At 41.5% G+C, this 20222-nt stretch overlaps 1 protein-coding gene across 1 annotated transcript; it reads left to right on the plus strand.

Moving 5' to 3' along the window:
- The first annotated feature begins 260 nt into the window (after window positions 1-260).
- Window positions 261-19983, plus strand: GOLPH3 (golgi phosphoprotein 3). Its single transcript, XM_081929979.1, has 4 exons — window positions 261-705; window positions 9692-9823; window positions 12825-12939; window positions 17936-19983. The coding sequence occupies exons 1-4, from the start codon at window positions 466-468 to the stop codon at window positions 18358-18360; spliced, it is 912 nt and encodes a 303-aa protein (XP_081786105.1). The 5' UTR covers window positions 261-465; the 3' UTR covers window positions 18361-19983.
- The last annotated feature ends 239 nt before the right edge of the window (window positions 19984-20222 follow it).

The raw sequence follows: 20222 nt of genomic DNA on the forward strand, positions 1-20222 counted from the left end.
ACAGAAACAAAAACACGCTCCTCCTTCCTGAGGGCTAGCGGGGGGAAGAGTTTACCTCAGAGTTTACCTCCGCCGCCTCTGAGCAGCCGACTGACTGACCAACTTAACTTCCTCTCCGCCCCCGCCCCCCATCTTTCTCTTTCCGGCGCCTCCAGAGTCTTCCTCCTCCTCCTCCTCCTCCTCCTCCTGCCACATCCTCCGCCGCCGCTATAGCTGCTGGCGCGTCAGCCCGCGCCGCCATATTGGAGGAGAAGGTGCTCCTGCCGCCGCCGCCGCCGCTGGTGCCGCAGGGGGAGCCAGGCTGGCCCAGCTCCTTCTCCCCCGCTCCCTTCCCTCCCTTTCCCCTCCCTGAGCGCTTGGGGCCGCCCCAGCTCCCGCCCGGAGTGGGGGAAGCGGAGAGAGCGGCAGGGAGGCCGCAGCCCCAGCCTTTCCAGCAGGGTCCTCCCGGGGCCCCCCGCCGCCGCCATGACTTCCCTGACCCAGCGAAACTCGGGCCTAGTGCAGCGCCGGACCGAGGCCTCTCGCAGCGCCGCCGCGGCCGACAAAGAGCGGGCGTCCGGGGGCGGCGGCGGCGGGGGTGGCGGAGGAGGCGCGGAGGAAGAAGGCCGGCGGGACGAGCAGGGCGACGACGAGAAGGGCGACTCCAAGGAAACGCGCCTCACGCTCATGGAGGAAGTGCTGCTGCTGGGCCTCAAGGACCGAGAGGTGCGGGGCCCGCAGCCTGGCGAGCGGGGGAAGGTGGCGGGGTGGGCCCGGGAAGGTGGGGTGGGGTGGGGTGTCTGTGAGGTGAGGAGGGGACATGAAAGGCCTCCCCCCCCCAGGGTTGCCCTTGTGTATGTGGGGCTGGGGGGGGGGGCGGGATTATGAGGCCAAAGTGAGGGGTGGTGTCGGTCGAGGGGCCTGGAGGTTGCTACGGGGTTTGGTGGATGTCTGAGGGGCTCCTTGGCTGGCTGGTTGTGTTGTGTTGTGTAGTGTAGTGTATGCGATTAGGGGTTAAGGTAGGCGGGCGTCTCTTGACACACACAAACAAAAGTGGTTGTGCCCAGGGCTTTGCATGCTGCCTTTCAGGGCCACCCTAAAAACAAATTAAAACGAACGAGACACAAGTGTCAGAATGGAAGTTTTTTTAAAAAAAAATGCCAGAAAGCTGGCAGGGAAATATAAGACACACACTCCCCAGCATGCCAGGTTGTCTGCAAGGCAACCCCTTCCTCCCACTGCAGCTTTCAGTCCAATTCTCAAACTGCGATACTGTACAGTGGTACCTTGGGTTACATACACTTCAGTGGTACATACTCCACTAACCCAGAAATAGTGCTTCAGGTTAAGAACTTTGCTTCAGGATGAGAACAGAAATCGTGCTCTGGCGGCGCGGCAGCAGCAGGAGGCCCCATTAGCTAAAGTGGTGCTTCAGCTTAAGAACAGTTTCAGGTTAAGAACGGACCTCCAGAACGAATTAAGTACTTAACCCGAGGTACCACTGTATATGGCAATAAATCAGATATGAGAAATAAAGAAGAAGAAGAAGAATCTTGCGAGAAGAACAGGATATGAAGATGGAATAGAATTTGAAAGTGGGCATCAGCCACCGCCTTCTACCCAATTTAAGTACTGGGACATTCTAGTTGAGTGCTCATAGTTTTATGCTAAGTGTTTCCACTATAACTTATCAGGTATGACTGAAACTGAGGCAGCTAACGGTTTTAAGATTAGATGTAAAGAGGGGTTAAGGAAGGTGGTGGTGTCAGGAAAACTGGAGGAGGACGTTCTGGTGAAAAGCTTTTGGATTTGACAGAAGGGCTTAATGGGGCAGGAGAAACGGCAAAGTTGCATTGAAACCCCTCAGTAAAAGTTGGCTTAGGGGCATCAAGTTTCTTAAGAGCAGAGGTCCATGTAGTTGGACTTTCTCAGACTGGAATACTGTTAATAGCTGGTTTTTTTGAACATTTATGTTTAGGAACCGTGTACTGGCATAGTCGGTATGCTGCATTCTAAGCACCTACTTGCTAGTTCAGTAAATTCAAACAACTGGGCCATAACAGTCGCCTGAGAATTTCTTATACAGTGGTACCTCTGGTTGCGAACGGGATCCATTCTGGAACCCCGTTCACAACAGAAGCAGAACGCAAGCTGCGTCTGTGCACGCGCGGGTTGCAATTCACCACTTCTGCGCATGCACGTGGTGTTATGTTGAGCATCCGCACATGCGCAGGCGGCGAAACCCGGAAGTAACCTGTTCCGTTACTTCTGGGTCGCTACAGGATGTATCCTGAAAGAACGTAACCTGAACCAAAGGTAACAAGAGGTATGACTGTAGTGTTCTAGCTGCTGTTCATATGGCTATTTAGGAATTTAAAAAAACACCTTTTGCAAAGTTAAAATGTACTTCTTTTGCAGAAAAACACATGACTCACAGGGTATGCTTAAACATTTTACATCATTTAAGAAACAAACTTGGATAGGCAGAATGGGTTGGTTGACATACTACAGGCTTATTAGTGAGTGTAGTACTATCTTGAGCAAGATACTCTCTTTAGGATACCTAGTAGAGGAAAAGTTTGTAAACCTGTGTAGAATAAAACTTACTGCCCTTTTCATGATAGGTGTTGGCTTCTATTTTGACCCCACAGTGTATTTGCGTGGGCTTACATAAAGGATCATGCTCATATGCACTCTTTCCCAGAGTTCATTAATCTTTGGAAAAGTCATTCACTTGTAGCTTGGCTGCTGTACATTACTCTATACTTCATCTCCAGGCTTTTGAGGGTTTCTGCTGTAGTTTTTATTAGGTTATACTGAGAAACATGTTACAGGCTCATTAGAGTTTAGATTAGAGTTTTTAGGTTGGCTTATCTCAACTGTGGGAGGGAGGCATATGCAAGCTAAGGAGGCGTTTCCAGTTGTCAAAGCATAATTCGATGACTGGATCCAGCCATTGCAAACTTCTCTAATAAGCAAGATTGTTGTGGTTGGTTGATGTATTCTGAGTTTCAGTTAACAATAATGATTGTAGTCCAGTCCTCAAAAGTACTGTTTGTTCTGATGAATTTCAGATAATAGTTGTCAGTCCTTTGTGGTTGCTTCCAAATTTTGGAACAAATACTGTACTTATTTTGCGATATAAAGTCAAGCTTTATTGTCATTAGTTATTACTTATTTGCAGACTATTTTGACAGTGCAAGCATATGTGTACAGTTCATATAAGGCACCCATAGCACCTTGAGATTCATTTTTATTTGTTTCTATAATGTCTTATGCAATGTATTAATCTTCTGTTTTTTCAGATTTCTTGTAATTGAGGGAAGCCACAAAGGGGTGTGTTCAGAGAGAGAGTGTTAAAAAGTGAGACTTAAGAGGTATAGAGACAATATGTAGGTCTTCTGCTGAACTAAGCCCTTTAAGCTTCATAGCTAAGAGGCAACCTTCTATTAACCATCTTTCATCTGCCCTAAGCTCCTCACTCCTAATATATATGGCCTAAATAATAGGTAAATAGCCCAATGCTGTATGAGCTAAACATTGATAAACCTACAGCTTAAGCCAAGCACATTCTTTAGGCCTCCCCCATGCCATATTGTGATTGAAATGAAGCTCTTCCAAATTATATGAACTAAATAATCTCCAATGAGTTGCGTCTTCAGCAGTGGGATATCGCAGTCCCCAGTCTGACTTATGTTCTGTAGGCTCGTAATAATAATTTCTGTTGGATAAAGTCCAGTAACACCATGGGGATTTTTGAAGGCAAAATTTCCATCATCTTTGAAGAACTGCTAGTCTATTATTTCTTAAAAGATGGTACAATGACACACCAGTTGTGGCACTTTGTAGGCATCAGGTCCTCATCCTAGTGAAAGTGAATTTACAGTTTGCAGGAAACTGATGGCATTCTTTGGAGCGCATGAGAGATGCATAGTGAAGGGTATGTAATTCTTTTCTGCTGCTCACATACGAACCCTTTGGTTCATTAACACTTGGCTAAATGTTGCAGCTGTACCAATAGTGAACAGTATATTAATGACAAGAAGCAACCCCTTCTTGCTGGAATAAAATAACCCTAAGGAATGTCAAAGCAAAGTAAAAGTAAAAAAGCCTTCTGTTTTGTTAGTATCTCTATTAAAAGTAAAACTGACTGACTTTTGAATAACACAAATGCCTTTATAACATCAAGGATACTATTACATTTCTGGTTTGATTGTATATATGCTTTAATTTGTTTATTTTTGAAAGCAAAGCTTTAACAAAGCTGATGATAAATAATGCACACAAAACCTTAGACACAGAGACTTGGTGTGGAGGTGAATTTCCCTGGAATTCAAAAAGTTACAGCTCAGCCATCCCTTAGCAATGCAAATATTTCCTTACAGGTCACAGCCATAAATTCCTTCTACTGCTGAGCAGGAGGAGGAAACCTTTTTGCAGCTCCTGGTCATTGTAATGTGCTATCATGTGTTAGTCTGCACTGACCCCATGAAGACTGAACCAGTTTTTCCTCTTTCCAGCAAGAAATATATCTGCAGATCAGATTCATAGACTCATAATTCATTGACTCATCAAAAGAGTTAATGAAAGAATTGCATTGCTCTTCTTGCTATTATACTTGTTATTCGGCTTCCATTGTCAAAAGAATGAACAGTGAAAATATATAAAGCAAAATATTTTGCTTGTTCTTGTTATAATGGTATGGGGAGAGAATTGTTTTGGAGAGGAAAGTAGCACAACTTTTGTAAGAAGGACACTGTTCCAAAGATGACAGAAGGAGTACTACTACTTTGCATCCAGATAATGTGTTCTTCAAACACCAGATTTGTAGGTGTTGGATTAAAACTAATAAAATTGATAAAACAAGTTGGGGGGTGTCTTTCTGAAAACTAGATACAGTCATACCTTGGGTTGAATGTGCTTCAGGTTGAGCACTTTCGGATTGCGCTCTGCGGCAACCCAGAAGTAATGGAGCGTGTTACTTCTGGGTTTCGCCGCACGCTCAAAATGACGTCAGCGCATGCGCGGAAGCAGCAAAATGTGACACGCACCGACGCATCTTACGTTCCATTCAGGATGTGAACGGGGCTCCGGAATGGATCCACTGTATCCGCTTCCCTCAGAGTAAGGTGGTTCTTAGATAACACTGCTTTCAGCTGAAAGAGGGACAAACGCTACAATATTGCAGGGGGGTGGGGGTTTCTAACTTATTATTTGTAGTGCTATCTGTATGCATACAAAATAATTGTGACAGGTCCTTCCTTACCCCAAGGGGCTTATTACAGGAAGTATAGACAGGATACAATAGTGGAATAATATATGATTACTTTAGTTATACATGCTTTGGCTTAGTTATAGTAGGGCATCCAGGACTGGGGCAAGGGTGTGTGTGACCATGATGAATTATATATTACTTAATTGTCAAAGTGGCTTCTAGGCAGATTACAAGTATAAAATTAATTGCAAAAAATACCTGTACACATAAATAAAATACACAATAAAATATCTTTATCAAAACAGTAAAATAAACACCCTTAATTTAAATGTACACTAAAATAAGTCCTTTAAAGAGTTAAAACAAAAATTAAAACAGTTAAAGCTGGAGGTTCAAGTAAGGAGATCAGGGGAATGCTTGTTTAAACAAGTGTGTCTTCAGTACTCTGTGGAATGCCAATACTGATGGGGCCTTTTGTTTTTCAGCAGGGAGCTCATTCTACAATACTGGTGCCTGAAGTGAAAATGTTTACCTCTGTGTTGCCACATACCAATAAGCATCAGGTCATAGCAAAAACTGAGTTTCATTGTTGATCTTAATGCGCTTATCTAAAGGCTTCCTAGAAATGATGAGTTTTGGGGAAGGATTTAAAGGAGATAAAGGTGGCTGCACAGAGACATTCTTTCTGGAAGGCAGTTTGAGACAAGAGGCAGCAAAGAAAACTGGACAGAGTCATTTCAGGGAGCAGGAGACCTTTGGATGCTGAGGGAGGTGGATCTCGGTGAGCGAAGGTCACAGGCAGGGATGTGTTGGGAAATAAACACAGAGAGATAAGGATGGGCAGAGTGGGGGCATGAAGGGTTTTGAAGGAGCTTGTAAAGCATCTGTTGGACAGGAAGCCAGTGGAGAAGAGGAATTGCATCTCAGAGTGAGGGAAGAGGGGTATTATTTTCACAGCAAAGTGCTGAATAGATATGACAGTGGGAGGCCTGAGGGAAGAAAAATCATGATTGTGTGTGTGTGAGTGAGAGAGAAGTTTTAGTATTTGAATAATTTTAGTGCAGTTTTGACTCAAGTTGGGAGCTTGAAAGTTGTTCTTCAACTTGTTACTCAGATACACTTTGCTTCCATAATTTATATTTGCCTTATTTTGCTAATGAAGCTGTGTAGCTGTGTAATCAAAGTGTGTTCTTAGTTTATGACTCATGGTAAGTCAAGAGAGCTAAACCACAAACCCAGGTTCGGATGACGCACTAAACTATACTGTAACTTAGCAGAGTACAGCGGCAAAACAATTGGTGAGAAGCAAAGCATCTGTGTTATCCTTCCTGGAAGCCTGAGCGCTTGCATGTTTGTGCTAAGTAATGGTTTGGGTTAGTGTGTTGTGTGAACCAGGCATTTATGGCAAAAATGAACTCCAGTGAGCTCAGTGCGGCTTTATTCCCAGTAAGTGCATCAGGTTGTAGCCTTAGTGCATGCATTGTCCTACATTTAATAAACAAAACCAAAGTACGCTGTTAATTTAGTGTGCTGTTTAAATATTTATATTTATTTTCTTACATTATATCTCAACTTTCTTCCACCATGAAACTCATGATGGCATACATATAATTATGAAGTGGTCACTCAGTGATAGCTCAAAAGTTCCTCCAACAAACAGAAGTATTTAAACTGAATATTTGAGTTGGTGGCTGTTTGTTCCTCAGATTAAGATTCACTTTTATTTTGCTTGCTTCCTGGGCTATGACATTTCCTTTCTCATCATTTTTAGGTTGTCTTCATGAAAATTAAGACTACGATGCAGGCAGCTAATTTTGCAGTTCATGTAATTCTGCTGGTTGCGATTTCATTCCTAACATACTGAATTCTCCTAGTTAAGACAGTCCTAATGTGGTGAGAAGATTCTGTGGCAAAGAAGCCACCACTTCCTAAGCCGCCCTGATAGCTCATGCCAGTCAGGGCAAAAGATGGAGGATGGATTCCACCCCCTGTCATGGTGCTTTAAAAATTCCCCTTCCTGCTCCACCATTGACTTTAGTGAGAGAGATAAGCAGCTCCAGGGTTGTGTCTGGGCAATGAGGGGACTTTGGATTCAGTGGATCCAAGGCCTTCCCTGGCACTGCACACTGGAATGCCCCATTTTGAGGTCAGTGTCTGTGCAGCACTGCTTTATAGTGACAGTGGCAGACCTGGCAGAGTGCCTGCAGACCGTGTCAGAAACAGAGACATGAAAGCTAGGAGCTAAATGGCACCTTAAACCTAGGTTATGGGCACAACAACAGAATATATAGGCACACTTTTTTCATAACAAGAATACAAATCTGAAATGAATGAACTGCAGCTAAAATAAGTTCATTTTTCACATGGTCTAGTATGTCCCCTGCCCACCCCCATAATATTCTTAAGGGGGCCTCTTCTCCAGTCTTCAGAGAGTAGCTGGAAGTGGGGAGGCAGAAAAAGGTCCTCCTTTCCTTCCACACTGCAGTTTTAATCTGAAATCTTAGGTGCAGTACTGCTCCCAGAGCTCAGAAACTGCTCTCACTAATGAAATTGTCTGTCTAAAAATGCACCTAAAACAATGGGAGTTTTGAACACTGCCTGCAGACCTCTCTCTGTGTTGGTGAAAGTGGTGGTCCACAACATCTGATAGCCTCTCAGCTGTTCTCCCAGGGAACATATTCCAAAATTTGCGGAGCTTGTACAAGTATATGCCTCTCAGTTCACACTGCAGTTTTGTATTGTAAAATCAGTAGGAAATACATCTCCCTTTGCACCTCTTCTGTGGAGGGTTAGAGGAGCCCCCTGAACAGATTTGGGGAGCACGTGGGGTAGTTGCACAAGCAGAAATCCTTACATTGATGAGATAATTGTCTTAGCACTACGTTGGATTCTACTGTGACTTAACAGGAACTTTGCATTAATACTTGAGTTCTTGTCATTATGATTGCCTATACTTTATGTATAAACATAATTCTTTTTTTTAAACTTCCAACATAGAGCTTTCTGACCTATCTTAATTTAGAGTCAGATGTGCAGAGTCTTAATTGAGCATAGAGGTTTGTTGTACCTGTGGATTTAGGTAAAAGATTCATCTTTTTGTTTTAATTAGAAATTTATGCTGTGCTTGCTGCCTGAGGATGCTGCGCTGTACCTATCATCAATAAAAAATAACCTAGCAGGCAGACTGAATTTGTAAATAATAAAATAATAAACATTTTCAAAACCACAATAGTTTGCAAAATCTTTCTTTGGACTACAAGGTAAATTTGGAGTGGGATGGCTGGGTTAGAGGCAAAGTTGAATGAAGCATAGGTGTGGCTCTTAGCTTTGTCCAGTAGGCTACATACATTCCAGCCATACAAAAGTCGGTTTTTACACCCACCCACCATTCAGACAATCAAGAGGCATCACAATTCAAGAACACATTCCATTCACAAAAAAGGCAGTCAAGGGTACTGAACAGCCCCAGTGAAATTCAAAAACTTTCACATCTACAATATGTTGGGAAAATTCTCTTTTATTTTGACAGCATATTTGAAGGTGTACAGACACTGCTTCCAGAGTATTTTAATGTTTTGGTTTGAAAAGCAGGCATTTTGAAATGATAAAATGTTATTTTGTGGAAAGAGGAAAAGATGTGTTAAAAATTCCTTGGCCAGCATTGTAAGGATAATGTTAGAGCTAGTTTGATAGTGTTTATTTTATTGGTTTAAATTTCCTTCAACCAGAATAAAGTATTTCAGCATGTGAAGTTTTGTGGCTTTAACCGCAAATTCTTGTGAAGCAAGAAGTATACCTGTTTCGAAGCTTCTTTGTTTTTACTGAACTTGTGATTCCTGCAACTATTTACCATAGAATTGTAGAGTAGGAAGGGTCCCCAAGGGTCATCTAGTCCAACCCCCTGCAATGCATAATCCTAAGCCTGGTAAAATGAACCATTTGAAACAAGTATATTTTGAGATGTCTGGTCCAGGTCACATGTAACTCTCAGCCAAACCATGACTTAGCACAAACCATGACTTAGCACAAAGAAACAAAAGTATGGATTCTCGGAACAAAGCTTTCAGCTGCTACACTCCTACTGCCACGCTTCACAAGGCTAAGCCATGGTTTGACTTGGAATTACATGCGAACTGAAAATAAAAGTGTTTTCCTGCTCTTAGAAAAATAGACCCACTTCATTCAAACTAGACTGCCTAAATTGAAAGAAATCAATATTTTAACATTTTGGAGTAAAGTTCAAAATCTCTGTAAAGATGAATCACATTTCATGAAAGCTTGTTAGAAAGCTTTTATCACTGTACTTTAGAAGTCAAAAAAGAGGGAGGAAAGCTTGGATATGTTCTTCAGTATTTAGTTCATTCTTAAATTCTTTAGCTATTTTGGAGCATCTCAAGAGGGCAGATTTCTTTTTCTTTTTGTCTGAAAGTGTTATAATGAATATTATTTATTTTTACATGGATAAAAGAAAACTTACAGAGACTTCTTTCCCATCAGGGTTATACATCATTTTGGAATGACTGCATTTCCTCTGGGCTGCGTGGCTGCATGTTAATTGAATTAGCACTGAGAGGGCGTCTTCAGCTGGAGGCATTTGGAATGAGACGCAAAAGTTTGTTAACTAGAAAGGTAAGAATCGGAGGGTAAAATGACATGTAGGTCTTAAAAATTATATCCCATACAATTCTTCAAACTGTACCAAGCCTTTTACATACTCATTTCAGTATTTGTAAAGAGATGACAAGAACACTTGTATCTAATCAATTTTAAGTTCCTTAAGCCACATATCTAATATTAAACATGTAGTGCTTATGCAGTTTGCTGAATCCAGGGCCTACTATGGAGATGAATCAGTCTATGTTGCTCTTTGCGGTTGATTTTGTTGGCATTATGTGAAGGCAATTTATTTATTCTAAGGAGATCTTGTGATGAAAAAATGCTGTTGTATGCGCAGTCTGCCCTGTCAATATTATCTTTTGCTCACCTTTTTTAAAAAGCATGTTTTGAAAGGTTTCCACACTACCTCGCTGTTAAGAATTGCGTCTTTGTGTAAGTAGACAGTTATTGCTTATGTTCAGCTGCATTTAGTTATGATTATCTTGAAATGGATCTGTTCCCTTCCCCATAGAGCTTCCAAGATTCTTTGGTGTGCCAGAAATGCAGGAATGTTCCTTGAAATACCAAGGTTATATAATAGCTTGCTTGACTATTTCTAGAATATTTTACATAGGTGATTTTAAGAAGAGTCAGACCTAAAAGCTACATTATTTATTGGCCATAATTGTGGTGAGTTGGAGTTTAAGGAAGGAGGTTGTGAGAGAGCAATTGTCACGTACTTTGTAGGAGTTTTGGGAGGAGGAGTGTCTGGTGAATGTATTTGAGGGTTGTTGTTTTTTTAAATAGATCTTTTGTGGGTTTTGGGGGGAGCTTTTTTAAGTCAGGATTTTTTTGAGCTTTTGGGGAGAGGTGTTTTGAGGCATCATCATCTTCCTTAGGTGCTGACAAACCCAAAACCCAAGAAGCAGCGACTGGTTTCACACTAGAGCAGAAACTGAAAGTGCTGGACTGTTTGCAAGAAGGCATGGGTGTGTGTGCTGTGGCATACAAGTTTGGCAGGAATGTGTAGGAATGTGTCCAGCATCCATGCCATCAAGATCTGGGAGAAGGAGATCTGGGCAGCATCATCTGCCAGCACACCTGCAGCTGCCAATGTCGCCAGCCATGTGCTGGTTTTTTTAAGGGTTTTTCCAGGGTTTTCAGAGGTTTAGAGGGTGTTTGCAGGCTTTTCCAATGGGTGCCTCAATTATACGCAATATCACATATGCATGTGGTGCCTCAGAACATAACCCCCATGTAAATGGGGGTATGTGTGTTTGTCTGTATAATCTCCTTGTTTGGTTTCCAAATGATATTTTATTGTTTGTAGGTACTGAAAGCTTTTTCCAAAATAAGTACTAACATGCCGTAACCTTGTACTAAATTGGGGTCACCATGAAGAAGACATTTGCTTAAAATGATGTATTATGCTTTTAAAAAGCTTCGGCCATCATATTTTAATTTTGTGCTAATCAGTGGAGTTCCTCATACATAGTAGCAAAGTGCATATTATTGAACCACATATACCAAATAAATAATATGTATCTAGATATATTAAAGCTGGTACTACAAGAGTTTGGGTGGCATCCAATGTTAGTCATACGCCGATGAAATCAATGGACAATTAACTTTCACTGATTTCAGTGGTTCTGCACTGAGCATGTTTTAGTTGGATTATCCTCCTATGTTTTATGCTTAGGCCATTCTTTAGAAACCAAGTTTCTATTGAACCTCTGACTGGCTTTTATTCTATGCATTCTGGCTGATGTGTTCTTCCATCTGATGGTATAAATTTCCCTCAGTGTTGTGAAGGACTTAATAAACATTCATTAGCCAGGCCTTAATATTGGCTTCCCAGAAGAATTGGAGCTCAAGCAGTGAGAGCACAGATCTAATGAGAGAATTAGCATTTCTAGGCGCCAAATAATGACGTCTATTAAATTTAGTATTTTGGCATTTCTTGTTGCTATCCTCCATAATATAAATTTATAGTGAGCTTGATTGTTGTCAAATAAAATATCTGTTAAAGGAATTATTTCACCATCAAAAAATTTTTAACAGACATTTAATGTGGCTTTTATTGGAATTATTGCTTCTGAGAAGCATGCTAATTATCTCTATGACCACAAAGCGTATGCTTAGGAATGGATTATTGTTTATTGACAGATTGGCCTCTCTTAAGTATTATGTACAGGGGGCCAGGGAACAGAAGACATTCCAGACAAATCTCCATAACTTTGTCTGTTGTCCATATGCAAGGGACTTTAGGGTGGCAGGGAGATTATTATTTTTCTCCTGTCAAGGGAGGTGATATGGGTTCATATCTGCATCACCTACAGCCTTTTAGGGAACTAGAACATTATGGTGAAAAAGGGTGACAACTGGTAACTTATACAGGTTGATAATCCTAGCTCAGAGCATTCTAATTATGAATAAAAATAACAGTAAAAATATAATGACTCTATTTGGTTGATTTTTCATTTGTTGCCTGGATATTGTGTGTAGCTCTCTTATGTCTCTCCATTGGCACTGTTTTTCCCTCTGCAGCAGCTTTGGAAGTTCTAGTGCTTAAATTGGAGAGCTCTCTTATCTCTCTGTATTTATTTTTTCTGGGCATTTTTTGAGGTAAATGTGACTCCATATGCCCTGTATGCTGTGGTTTCAGGTTGCAACAGAAAGTAGTATGCTATTAATATAATGTGTTCTTCATGAAGTAACTATTTGTCTAAATAAAAAAGGATGCTAATGTACCTAGAGGGAATGGTTTGGGACTTTTATTTCTTGGTTGACTTGAATTGGGTGGTATATATGGAGCATTGCCTTCCCATGGATTCAGACGTTTTCCTTTTCAAAAGCAAGATACTTGGTTTGGTTTCCGAAAAGCAATGACATCGGTTCAAGAAGTGGGAATATTCCAACACTGAGCCTCAAGATATAAAAAGTAGTACTGAGACACATTTTTCTCCACTTGGTGCTTAAAAAGTTAAAAGCAAAAGTTTGAGGTGATGGAGTGAACTCTTATATTTCCTATCAGGTGATCTGCAAATCAGATGCTCCTACAGGGGATGTTCTACTTGATGAAGCTCTGAAGCACATTAAGGAGACACAGCCTCCTGAAACAGTGCAGAACTGGATAGAGCTGCTTAGTGGTAAGATAAATCTTTGGAAATTAACATTTTTTAATGTTTAACAAACTTTTGGGCTGCCATGCATCACTGGTTTTAAGGAGCGAGTTTTCAAGCATAGGGCTTGATAAGTTCCTTATCAAGTGATGACTTCTGTCCAAATTATGAGTAACAACTTTGGATGCTGTGAAGATCAAATTTAAACACCAGTGTTCTGTCAAATAAATTTGGGGATGGCAGTGTTGGAATGGTGGAAGGAAATAGTTAATGCTCTTGCTATCTCTGGAGTAGAATTAAGCTGTTTAGCAGCATACAGGATCACCAGGTTTAGATTCAGCAGTGGGAGGGTGTGGGAGATTTGGTCAGTGTTAATTACTTCATGAAATCTTAACACACAGGTTTAGTCAGGTGAACTGCGCCTTTTGTATTTTGACTACCTAGATCACGGTATGTATGTACTTGGCTCTTATTTCCCACTCTTTGTTCTTTTTATACTAATATTCTTCCATCTTCATTAAATATCCTATTTCTGCAGCATGTTGATTAGTAGTAATGTTCATGTAGTCAAGTTAGTTCCAGTGAATTCAGTGGGGCTTACTCCCTGGTGAATGAGTTTAGGATTGCATATTTAAATCTCAGAGACACATTCCTGTGTTCCCTCCTGCTTTGGCTGTTCAGCAGTAGAGAGGAAGAACAGAGAGACTAATGAAAATGAGAGAAACCTGGAGCTTTTCTGGCAGAGGCAATGTTTACGGTTTTCAAGAAAATCAGATTCTGTTCTTGAAGTTCATTTCTTAAATTAGGTAGTTTTAGCAGTGCAGCTGACATTGTAATAGTCATTCAGAGAGGTGAGTGCTGAATGAGCCTCTTGTTGAAATATGAATTCAGTCATACTGTTGTCTAGCAGTTACTGTATTTTTCTGTGTATAAGACTAGGTTTTCCCCCCTAAACAATACTGTCAAAAATTAGGGGGTGTCTTATACTCTGGGCAATCTCCTCCCATTTTCTTAAATCTGAGTCCCCCAAAATAGGGGGCATCTTATACATGGGGGGCGTCTTATAGATGAAAAAATACGGTATTTTGTCTGGTTTTAACTGTTATAGGTACTTTTATTTTATTTTGTATATCATCTTGAGATATATATGCAGAAGGTAATTTGTAAATAATTTGCTTCCTCCGCCCTTCCATCCATAAAATGGGGTTAATACAATTGTCAATGATACTAGCAAAATAGTTTAGTTGAGATCAGTGAGAGAATGCTTGTAAGCACTTAGGGGAAAACCCTATTTTTATGCACTTTGCACAATTCTGGTTCCAAAATTAGAGTATTTGGAGATGTGAATGGAAGAGAGCCAGAAAAGAAGATGAGGCACTGATGTTTGTGTGGGAATTTGGGGTGGGGGTGGAGCAGAGAAGCTGCCTGGGAACAAAAAGAGAGGCAGGGATCGGTACGAGGTCCCCTGCCCCTGACTCCTGGAAACCATTTGCAGTTCCCTGGTGGTTTCTACTGAACACTAGGCTCTATACATTTCCAAATGTACTCTGTGGGTGTGTTGTGCTTTTAGTTTTAAAACCTGCAATGCCTTTGTGCAGAATTTTGAATCATATTTCCATACTTGCATTCCTTTGTGTGTTACAAACCCCCAAATCATTATGTTAGAAGCATTTCTGCAAATGTCACCCAAATTCCCACTGAAGTTCTCACTCAAAGAATAAATAAATTTTTGTCTGTACCACTTTAGACAGGGGTTAGGGATCTCATGATTGAATGTTCTCCCTGCAATCCCCTCCATGTATAAATGTAGAATATCAGGTGGAAGGATTCTAGCCCAGTCTTCTCCCTGACATGCTATTTTTCTGTGAGCAGGGATTGATTTATGTATAGGCATATAGTAGCCATACCCGCAGTCTGAAGTGGTACAGACCAGGTATGGGCTTACCGCCTTGATAAGAACTAAACTTGTTGCATGTGGTTCCTTCCTAGCATCTGCACGCTGGCAGCAACTTCTTGGGTTGGTTTCCTTTTCAAAGTCCACCTGCTTTCTGACATGGTTTGACCCTCTTGGGCCAGCAACGTCAGCAGACTTCAGCCTCAGGGTGGGACTGGTACTTGCCAGTGGGCAATAATGGCCTTTCATAATGAATTCTGCTTTTCCAGAATGTTTTTTATTTATTTATAGCCCATCATTTGCCAACGATCCCAGAATGGGTTACAAAAAAAATATTACAATATAAAAGATCTTTAATTAAAACTGTAACAGCACTAAGAGTACAGCAGAAAGGACAACATTCACTTAATCTCAGTCCATCATCCCCAAAGGCAGAGGTATGCTTTAACCAGCTGACAGAAAGCATTCTGCACTATACCTCATACAGGAGCAGCTGGCGGGGGAGACATTCCATCACAGAGAAAGTCTTCTCAGCATGTCACCACCCCTCATATTCCACAGGGTGCTGGTACTGCTAACGGGTGACATGTTGGCTAAACGTGTTCAGTCTTAAAGCAAACTAATATGATTGATATTTGATAAAATATCCTGATAGCTTTATGTACCATCGCTTCTGCATATCATAAGAAAGTGAGTCCTGTAAAACATTTACACAAATCTCTGAAGAGTTACAATTTCTGAACGCAAAATAGTTGTCTGAATTGCTTATTCAGAGTTCCTTGTAGTTAGGAGGTTTGGTCACAAGGTGTCGCCAAGCTACTGTGGAAAATCAAAATGGATTTTAAAAAATCTATTTTAAATGTTCACTTTATTTTTGCTGGAGCAAATATGCTTCATTGCTTGTCTTCGGGTTCACAACAACTTGAGCTAATGCATGCCCTATGCCTTCTCTTATAGCACACAGTATATTGGGGGGCATTTTAGAAATGTTTTGTTCATGAGACTAATTTGGTTGGAGGTTTTAATTTGGTCAGTGACTTTATCTATAGTGTCTCTTTTAGCAGGTGCAGGTAGTGTCACTTAATAGAAAGGAAATTTTATTGTTGACACCCTTTTTTCCTCGATAGACAATGGAGTGTGCCTCTGGGGGTGAACACAAACCATTGGAGAATCACAGCACCTGTTGTGGGTGCAGAGATTGGTAACTCATAACTGCTGCCTCCTGCATTGTTTCTGTTGCATTAGCAGTACCAAAATAACTTCTCCAGGACACAAGCCTGGGCAATGTGTATGGAGCTCCCCAGATGGCAAGACTCTCTCTTGCCCTTGCTGATGTGGTCCAAAGGAAAGCAGAGCAATATGTTTGGCACCAGCTTGACTGCGGAAGTTGCTGGAAGGGAGCACGCAAGGCACCCCCAACTGTCTTAGGGACTCACTCCAGATTTGTTAAAGGGTTTATTTTGTAGCCTTTTCTTCTCTTGAAGACATCCCGCAAGGCAGCAAGTACGGATTTTTCTTTGGGGTTTACTTCTGAAGCCCTTTTCATGAATGAGTGTAGTTGCAAGACAGTGAAGGTTTAGGATCGAGAGTTCTCCTTCTCCCAGCCCCATCTGTTCCTTAGTTCCCTCTACAGCATGTGCAGTAAATGCCTTTTAGGGCTGTGCAATAAATCGCCATACCATTGAATACCAGTTTTAAAATAACATTGTGATAAGTGTTTCAACAAAACTATATACCCAGGGAACAAAAGGAACAGCTTTCCAGGGGGGTAGGATACTTTACAGCTGAAGGATACTTTACAGGTACTCTGCAAAAAATTTGCAGGCATGGTGTCTCCAGCTTTGCTCTCACCCTCCACCACCACAGGGACCCTTGTCAAGGCCCTTGGCTGCTGCTGGGAAGTGTGACGCACCTTCCGCCACCATGGGGGAGGTACGGCGGGACCCTCTGTCACTGCAGGGAAGTGTGGCAAGGCCCTCTGCTGCTGCAGGGAAGCGCAGCGCACCCTCCACCGCTGCGGGGAGGTACGGCGGGACCTCTGCCACTGTAGATATGTACGCCGCTGTAGATATGTATTGTGATATATCGAAATATTGTTATAATTAGCTGGTGATATATTGTGGTGTTTTCATCAGATATTGCCCAGCCCTACTGCCTTCTTGACTGTTGGACCCACTGTTGGTCTCATCTGTTCAATCTGTTGAAGCATATCTTCGCATGCAGGGGAAGTCCCTAGCTCACCAAGGGTTTGAGACCCATTGACTACCTTGACCTGGTTTAGCTGGCCGGTCAAAGCTGTTTCCCGGGGTGTGGCCACTGTTGCATGCTGTCAACTTCTAGGAGGTTGAGAGCGGAGTACGGGATGGGAAGCAGAGGTAGACAAACTGCCCCAAAAGGAGCGTGGTGTGTATTAGCCATCCCTTAACACCCCATACACTTCAGAAACATGCATAGAATAAGCTTCAGAGTTTAATTGAAATGAAGATTCTATCCTCAATGAACTCCGATAAGACAGATACCAGTTTATTTCAGAAGCTAGCAAGTATTTCGAATATTAGGAGACTGTTGTTTTCCATTTTGTTTTTGATTCTAGTTTTGATAAACAGGCAACTGCCCTTCACAGTTTTCTTCAACCTTCATAATAAAGCTTTTTAAATATTTGGTGAATATTCCAAAAAGTAGCTTTGATTCCCTCCCCCCCCCTTTAGATGGTCACCATATTTGTCTCAACACAGCTCACTGTAAGCAGACATGGTACAAATTGACTGCCTTGTGCAGAAAGTTTTTCTTGACATTAGAATAGGTGACAAACTTCAGGGGAAATTATTTCATCCCCCAGGAAACTTTTGAGGTTTATTTGGGGAATAGTTTAGGGAGTCATTCCTTGTTAGCTAGTTTAGAAGCATGGAACTCCTCATCCAAAGTATTATTTGCAAGCTGCTCTGTGGATCATCTTAGCAGCTGGTCAGTAAGTGAAGCATTCTTTCTCTACCTAACGTGACAATTAATACTGCATCTTTGCCTCTGTTGCTGTGTTAATGTGTCCTGTTTTGTCTCATTTACCCTTGCTAACCAACAGAATACCAGCAAAACATTCAGGGGCTTGTTTGTTCTTTTGCCTTATTTTAGGTGAGACATGGAATCCATTAAAATTGCACTACCAGTTACGAAACGTACGTGAACGATTAGCCAAAAACCTGGTGGAAAAGGGGGTTTTGACTACAGAGAAACAGAACTTTCTCCTCTTTGACATGACCACACACCCTCTCACCAACAACAACATTAAGCAGCGCCTCATCAAGAAAGTTCAAGAAGCTGTTCTTGACAGATGGGTGAATGACCCCCACCGCATGGACAAGCGCTTGCTGGCTCTCATTTACTTAGCCCATGCATCAGATGTCCTTGAGAACGCTTTTGCCCCCCTTTTGGATGAGCAGTATGACCTAGCCACAAAGAGAGTGCGGCAGCTCCTGGATTTAGACCCTGAAGTCGAATGTATGAAGGCCAACACAAATGAGGTCCTGTGGGCTGTAGTAGCAGCCTTCACAAAATAACTGCAATCAGACTGCTCAAGTGTTCTTTTCCCCATTTCATGTCAATCAGTTTATCTTCTATTGACGATTCATGTTTTCTGTCATCTTGTACCTCTCTTCATATGATGAAAATCAGCTCTTGTTCAAGCTTTAGTTCATGGGAACGGTAGGTGGTGTGTTCTGTTTCTCCGTATGTGTGTGTGTGTGTCTACTACAGGATTCCGCTGGTTCAAGAGAGCTTCCTGCTCTTCAACATGCTTGACGGCCACATTGACATTCTGTTTCGTATCAGATCTAAGTTACTGTGTCTGGGTTTTTATTGAACCCCCCTTTCTTCCACTGGGATGTTTCATGCAGAAAGCACTTCCAGGAGGGAATCAAGCATCTGGTTTCAAGTTGATCCAACTGTATCATCTGCCTCAGCGAAGTGCAGCATATTATCCTTGGCTAAAATCACAAAGGCATGTTGGAATCGCCCGAAGTGAGCCTTTTGGAGTGCAGTTGAACAGGTTCCGTTAAATCACTGAGGGTTATTTTGGAACCTCACACAGAATCCTGCTGAAATGGAGTGGTGATTGGTGCCACAACAAAACCTAGTAGATTGCCCCTTTTCTTCCTAGACATACATGTGGGAAGTGCTCAAACAATTTCTAAAGCAGAAATATCCCCAGATCGACTCAATAAATAGTTCAGCCATCTCGTGCATTTTGCTGTTCATGTAACTCTTTATTGAGTTTTTGTTTGTTTACTTTAAAAATAACTGAATCCTAAGGCTAGTATCAAAAAGTCTGGTTGTTTTTGCAAAGGGGTGGGATACATTCCAGCGTGGTCTGTATATAGAATTGTATATTAACACTCAAGCACATTTTAGTAAATTTCCAAATTTGAATTAGTTGTGCATCTGGCTTTCTATCATTTGCTTTCAGCCACTGCCTCTTGGTGGAAAGATGGGCCTCCTATTAAAAAAAGGTGTGCATGTGTGCGTGCCTGACCTTTCCTTCTATGGAGTTTGTGCCATCCAGGTACATTCTTCTTGTATGTTGCCTTTATAACATTTGTTGTATGATGAGAACATTTTATCATTCCCCTCCCCTTTTTTTGGAAGAGGCTTGTGATGAGTACAGTTCTTGGTTGCAGACTTCAATTTCTGTTTGTACACAAGTTAAAATTGTGTCTCATGCCATTAATCAACTTAACACTTAAACAAAAAATCAGTTGTCAATCTTAACAAGTGTTGCATGTAAATTGTTAGCAGGTAATTACTACAGTTCAACCAATTACGACTTCTGTAGTAGGAAGCTCTACTATGTTTTAATTTTTATATACAATTATGCTGATTAGCACATTATTGTAAAATATATAAACTGGCTTTTTAAAGTTTATTACCTCTTTACCATTGCTTGTTCTAGCTCCATTCACAATGTAAATATTATGCATTGAACAAATAAAAGACTGACCTTTTTGTTTTGAATAACAGAACACACTAATAGTGGAGCAGGTATGTAGAAATTTTTGGTTAACATTGAAAGCAGAAATTACTAGATGGCGTTTAACTGTAGTTGAAATTTAAAGGGATCCCCAATCTGTATACTAGCTTTTTACCTACAGTAAATAAACGATTATCTTGAAAGTGCCTGAAACAGAGCAAGCATGTAATTTTGCATTTTGTGTTCCTAATTGTGAAAAGCACCATGATGTATGATGTAACTGTGAATTCTGATTACAGTGGTACCTCTGGTTGCGAACGAGATCCTTTCCAGAGCCCCGTTCACAATCTGAAAGGAACACAACCCGCATCTGCTCACGCGCGGGTCGTGATTCTCCGCTTCTGCACATGCGTGTGATGTCATTTTGTGCGCATGCGCGAGTGGCAAAACCCGGAA

This window comes from Podarcis melisellensis (genome assembly GCF_964234715.1).
Source record: "Podarcis melisellensis genome assembly, chromosome: 11".
In the NCBI taxonomy this organism is placed as follows: Eukaryota; Metazoa; Chordata; class Lepidosauria; order Squamata; family Lacertidae; genus Podarcis; species Podarcis melisellensis.

What these genes read in the sequence shown, in the direction of transcription:
- GOLPH3 (XM_081929979.1), top strand. Translation starts at nt 466, where the DNA reads ATGACTTCCCTGACCCAGCGAAACTCGGGCCTAGTGCAGCGCCGGACC. An exon ending in TGGGCCTCAAGGACCGAGAG is followed by an intron (nt 706 to 9,691) that starts GTGCGGGGCCCG and finishes CTTTCCCATCAG; the next exon opens with GGTTATACATCATTTTGGAA. An exon ending in AAAGTTTGTTAACTAGAAAG is followed by an intron (nt 9,824 to 12,824) that starts GTAAGAATCGGA and finishes ATTTCCTATCAG; the next exon opens with GTGATCTGCAAATCAGATGC.